Here is a 6197-nt window from a genome sequence, read left to right on the forward strand (position 1 = left end):
CACACACACACACACACACACACACACACACACACACACACACACAAACAAGTCAAGTGCACGTTTATTTTTTTGATTTATTGGGAAAAAAATGTAACAATCAGACTTAACAGGTCAAAGTGCGAGTGTAGTAAAAAAAACACCAACAAAACACAAGAATCACGCACTCACGCAATCTCTTCAGTTTTTTGGTTCAGGAGGCTTTGCTGTCAGAAGTCAGCTACTAAATCTAAAATACAGATAAAATCTGAACAATCAGCCTTCAGAGGAAGTCAAAGGTCGAAGGTCACTTCACGTAGAGCAGCCGTGTACAGCAAGCAAGGCTTTCTAACGGCTCGTGCACACGCCTTCAGAACGCACGGTTTTTTGGCCCTGTGCTGCGTCACAGAACGTGATCTCGTGTCGGCGTCTTCCAGGCCACAGACCTCTCATCTGTGTTCCACAGAAAGGTGAACGCACATGAGACTAATCCTGCTCAGCTATTCCTGGACAGAGGGAGGACAAAGACTCAGCTCCTCACATCAAGAGGGCCAGCAGCGATTAGCGTGGTGGCTAAAATAAGGCACATGCTGAAAGCTGATACAGCCAGCTGGGCTACACACACACACACACACACACACACACACACACACACACACACACACACACACACACACACACACACACACAGCCCGGCCTCTGGATGGTAATACAGGATTAAAATCATACGGGAACTGTGAAAGAGAGTGTGTGCCTTTGAATGTCAAAACAATATTCCTGCTGAGTTCTCCGCCAAATCAAATGTTTTAAGAGTCAAAACTGCAGCCATGACGACCGGAACGCGACTCACTCGTGACGCTGCTAAAGCTGAAGCTAAAATGACCTCCCCAAATGTTTCAGTCTCCTCCGACAGGGTTTGACTCTTCATCTTCAAGTACACGGTTCACATTCATCTGTTTTTATACAACATGGCGTTTAGGGAGGTTCTAGCCTGCACAGTCACAACATACTCAACACGCCATCCCCCGGTGTGCGAATATACGCAACCTCTTGATATTTGCGGAATAAATTCATGTCAAGAAATATATTTGAAGTATTTTCAAGTAGAAGTTAAATTTCCTCCAACTAGTTTTTAGCTGGACATGAGCGTGACGATTTGTTTGCACCTTTGCCGACTGTTTTCTTCTGACTCGGTTGGAATGTTTGGTCTTTGTTTCGGCGTCACGAGTAGAGACGGGATAACAGATCCAAAATGTCCAGGGGTCGGATACGGCAGTGACGGCACGGGTCCAGAATCACGCCAAGCTTGTGCAGGATCCTGAAACCGCCACGTCATCATTTGAGATCAACGCACGCCAAATCATTTCAGTTTGAACTGTTGTGTATATTTGATGTTGTCTGCTTGTGTGGTTTACTGCAGCCTCATAAAGTAACTTTAAACATAACGACAAAAAAAAAAAGATAAAATAGAAGAAAATTGAGTCGGAGCTAAAAAATAACGCTGATCGTTGCCTCTGCAATGATGGCGGTGGATTGTTGAGTGTTTAAAACAATTCACAGTTAAACGGGGAGGAACGAACGTTCGTTACAAATCTGCTCGTCTGCTTTATGGACGTTACAGGAAACCTGATTCTCAGGGTTGTTTGCTTGTGCTTGTTCCTTCATTCACCGCGGCGTCCTCGCCGCTTTCAGGTGCTTCTTCTTGTCCGGTTTAATACAAACAAAAAAAACACACAAAAAACAGCCAAGATATGCAACGTAACAACTACTAAACTACCGTTGTGTGATAAGTCGGGTTATTACAGTTATTCAGCGACCAGCTAAGCTTGACAAAAAAACAAAAACAAAAATCAGGAATTCATGATGGTTTTCTGGCGACCCCCATTTTACCCATCAATCAACATGAATCCCGACACATTTAAAATCAAGTGTTAGCTCGTGTCAGCTAGAAACTACAACATGATCACATTTATTCACTTCACCTTCCTCCACTTCATTTCTTCTCTGTCCTTCCCCTCATCGCCCAGGTCGGTTCACATTAACAGTTCCATTGTAAACCACTAGATGTCAGTGTCCATCCACTCACCAGCCGCTGGCTCACAGACTGCACATTCATGCAAATTTGAATCAGAATTAATAAATTAAGGAGAAAAAAGTCTGTCAATCATCCAGTGTGAAAAGTGAGCCGACGCTCACAGCAACACTCACTTGTGGTCATCCTACATTTTACTGTTTGACGCAGGCGAGTTTGGATTTTTTCTTTTGGCAACGTTGAGGACGATCTGTTTTCACCGGCAAATTTAACGACAACACACTGATCTTCCTCCTGCCAAAATGTAAAATGATTTCCCTCCTAAAGAGACAGAAAAGAGGCCCTCGCAACTGGAAAATCTGAATTTGTGGGGTAGAAGTTCTCACAGACTCAAACTCTGCTTCACCTTTGATTTAGAGCCTGTAAAAAAAAAAAGTCACACACACACACAGTATGAGAGTGTGTGTGTGGTGGTGTTTCCTCCCTCGGGAGCTACTTGACCGTCCTTCAACACACGGTCTTGTTGCAGGATGAATCTGTGGAGGAGGACAGCAGCTTCTCCATCTTCTGGTTCTGCATGTTCTGCCGCTCCACCTGGTCTGAGCAGGCGTAGTGTCTCCTCTTGCTGGTGGCGGAGCACCTCATGAGGGCCTTGACGATGAGGTAGCCCAGCTCAGCCACGTTCAGCACCATGCAGATGGCTGACGAGGACACCATGAAGATGGTGAAGATGGTCTTCTCCGTGGGCCTGGAGATGAAGCAGTCCACCTTGTTGGGGCACGGCCACTGCTCACACTTCACCAGCCGCGGCATCTGGAAGCCATCGTAGACGAAGTACAGCGCGTACATGAATCCACCCTCAAAGATGAGACGGAAGAACAAGCTGCAGGTGTACGTCCACCACAGAGGGCCTGTGATGGGCAGGCGCCTCCTCTTCAGCGTCTCCAGGTCAGTGTCCATCGTCTTCTCCGTGCCGTTGGAGGCCAGCATCGACCTCTTGTCTCCGCGCTTCCTGTAGGCGACGTGCATGGCCACCAGCAGGGCCGGGGTGGACACAAATATGAGCTGCAGGCACCACAGGCGGATGTGTGACACGGGGAAGAAGTGGTCATAGCAGACGTTCTTGCAGCCGGGCTGCTGCGTGTTGCAGGTGAAGTCAGACTGCTCGTCTCCCCAGACGCTCTCGGCGGCCAGGACCAGGATCGTGATGCGAAAGATGAAGAGGACGGACAGCCAGATCTTCCCCAGACTGGTGGAGTGCTTGTTGACGCCGCCCAGCTGGGCATAGAGAGCCCCCCAAGTCATTGTGGCGAGGAGTCCGCTGAATGATCAGGTGACCTGTGAACAGCGAGCACATTCTAGACTGACTAGACTGGAGCAACTGGTGGGTTCTTAGGGCTCTGAGCCGTGCGTGTGACGCGGCCCTGAGGGACGCCATCACGGAGGAGCTGAAGTTTAATAACAAGGAGAGAGCCTGAGACTTCCTGTTTGGCCTCCTGACCAAAAAAACATATTTCATGTCTGCCTTTACTGTATGAATATTTTAACAATCGATTCATCGTTTATTGGAAGCTCTGAGAAGAATTCTGGGTTTGTTTCTGACGTGGTCCTCAGGCTTCCTGATTCCTGACCAGGACAGCTCTGGCTGTGCTGCTGGTAGACTACAAGTTTATGTGTAGATATTTTTTTAATATTCGGTGTCTTTTTTCTTCTCGCTGTCTTGTTTCCTGCCTACATTTATGGGCTTGGGTCTGCCGGATAAATAGATTTGAGTGATTGTTATAAAACTGTTAGTCCTGAAAATCACTAACAGTTTCCATCAAACCTCCAACTTTCTTAAGAGACTGAATTACTTCAGTTGTTTTCATTCAATCCTCCAAAATAAATCCTCAACTACGGCGTCAGATACGGACGAGACCCTCCGCTGGTTTTACCTTCAGTTCATTATTCAGGCACACAGAACATGAAAAGGCTGCTCTGGTGCTGCGAGACTGAGCCAAACACGAAGCCTGAACAACCGAGAGCTGAAGCTGTCGCTGCTGATACCTGCAGTACTTGGTGGAGCTCTCGTGATGTCGGAGAGGCGAAAGTTGAACGAGTTCATCAACCTTCAGCTCGCCAGCGCAACCAGACTCACCTGCGTCTGTGGAGCGACTCTGGTCAGAACCAGCAGGTTTCCATGAAGGGCAAAAACACGTGGATCTTTAGTCCTCTGGTTTCTGGTCTGAAGAAAAGAACCCCGTCGTTCAAACACCCGAGACTGACTCGGCTGGTCGAGGTCGTCTGGTCTGGGAATGAGTGAAACTCCTCCAGACGCAGGTGAGCAGCCTTCTTCTCCTCAGGAGGCGGGGCCAGGAAGGCAGGGGGCGGGGCCAGCAGAGGTCCCTCATTAGTGCAGGGGTCACTGTTACGGCATCATTTGCTGCTCTATTAGCAGATTTAGTGAGTCATCATCAGAACAAGAAACATCCACCACCAAAGTTTCACTCGGGGAAGGATCATGGATAATGTAGTCCGGCTGCTCTGCATTTGTAGTCCTGTTTAATTAGCATTTGTTTAGCTCCCTCCTCTCACCTCCAGCAGTTTGGAAAATGGTAAATGGACTCAATTTTATATAGCGCTATATTCAAAGTACGTTCAACCAAACTAAAAATCAAGCAATTTGATTATTTTTGCATTTTCTTTTCTTTCTTTCTGAAGAACTCAGGTACTTTGATGAATGCGTCAGACCTTTGGGGGCGACTGCACGACACTGGGATGTACTCAGCCCTCCAGTTCCAGACTGATGAAGGAATCTGTTCCTTTTGAAAACTGAATTAGGTCTGCTGTTACTGTATCCATCAAGTTAGACAGCATTCTTATGTTTTTCTCTTTAACTACTCTAAAGTACTAGAATCTGCTGATGTCACGTCTTATACTACGGACAAGCAGTGACAAAACGCCAACGGGTTAACTTCCCGTGTGTACGACTCAAGTGAGGCTTTAAATGAACAAAGAACAAATCTGTGCGTCTGAACGTTCCATGAATGAGACCGCATGTTTCCATCTTCTGAGTGTATCTGATTAAAAAAATACAATGTCCTTTCAAATGCATTCCCACCAGAGGTGAAAGTGAGCCGGAACACAGTTCCAGTAAAAAAAGGAGGAGAAGGGAGCTGTCAAAATCCCATATTGAATAAAGGAAACAACGTCTGAAGTCGGTTTCACACTGAACGCGGCAGACGCGGCGCGCTGCGCGGGGTGGGGCGCAAGAACGCGCAGCGCTACTGAGGTGCTGGGCTTGGTTCGCGCTCATGTGACGTCACAGCGCGCCCACATACACAATGAATGGACTTCCCCCGCGCAGCCTGCGCCTTGCGCGTTCAGTGTGAAACCGCCTTGAAACGGAGTCTTGTCCATGAGCGCATCTCCGCAGGCGAGGCGTTTCTGGTTGGCTGACAGACGACACGTGGGTCACGTTACCAGCATTGTTAGCTTTGATTGGTTAAAACCACACGTTCTGCTTTCACGGAACGAAAAAAAGAGAGAGAAAACAAAACAGAGGGCAAAATCAAATTAGAGATTGTTCCTGAAATTTTCCACGTTTTGTGTTGTGTCACTCACTGTAAAGTGTAAACTGATATTTTACTAAATAAATCATTGATTGATGTTGATGATCTGTGTTTTCATGTCTGCCTGTTCCCTGTTGGTGGCGCTGTAGTGGGCAGTTACTGTCAAAAGCAGTTTTCAAAGCATTTCCAGGGGTAGCGCGGGAAGGGCGGGGCTATGGGGGCTGCAGTTGTGTGGGGAACAGACACCCGAAAACTGTACGCACGCCCAAAGGGCAAGACTTTTAAGGCACTTTCACCCCTGATTAGCAGTTGCTAAAATATTACAAAGTACAGCATCATGCTAAGACACACTGATACAGTGAAATACACAGGACATCATTCTGGATCCTCCACTCAGTTATGGTGTGTTCAAGGACACATCACATTTAAAAACCCAGGACCAAATGGAAAGCGGTCCTTACTACATCGTCCTTGATGGCTTTTATTCAATCTTGGTGTGAATGTCCTCGGGAGCGCGTGAGTGGACATTACGTATTAATTACGTAAGAATAATTATAATAACAATAAACTCCTCCACTCACTCAGCCGCGACAGAGATTTCATAGACGCTCAGGCCCCCGGGCCCCAGGCTGCGG

General features: G+C 47.3%; 1 protein-coding gene across 1 annotated transcript; it reads right to left on the reverse strand.

Moving 5' to 3' along the window:
• Positions 1-64: 64 nt before the first annotated feature.
• Positions 65-4325, reverse strand: gjb8 (gap junction protein beta 8). Its single transcript, XM_086220925.1, has 2 exons — positions 4149-4325; positions 65-3349 (listed from the first exon to the last, which is right to left on the reverse strand). The coding sequence occupies exon 2, from the start codon at positions 3314-3316 to the stop codon at positions 2519-2521; it is 798 nt and encodes a 265-aa protein (XP_086077051.1). The 5' UTR covers positions 3317-3349; positions 4149-4325; the 3' UTR covers positions 65-2518.
• Between the last annotated feature and the right edge of the window lie 1872 nt (positions 4326-6197).

The sequence above is a fragment of the Aulostomus chinensis genome, chromosome 12 (assembly GCF_037954235.1).
Source record: "Aulostomus chinensis isolate RoL2024-O1b breed Wild chromosome 12, RoL_Achi_v1.0, whole genome shotgun sequence".
NCBI classification, from domain to species: domain Eukaryota; kingdom Metazoa; phylum Chordata; class Actinopteri; order Syngnathiformes; family Aulostomidae; genus Aulostomus; species Aulostomus chinensis.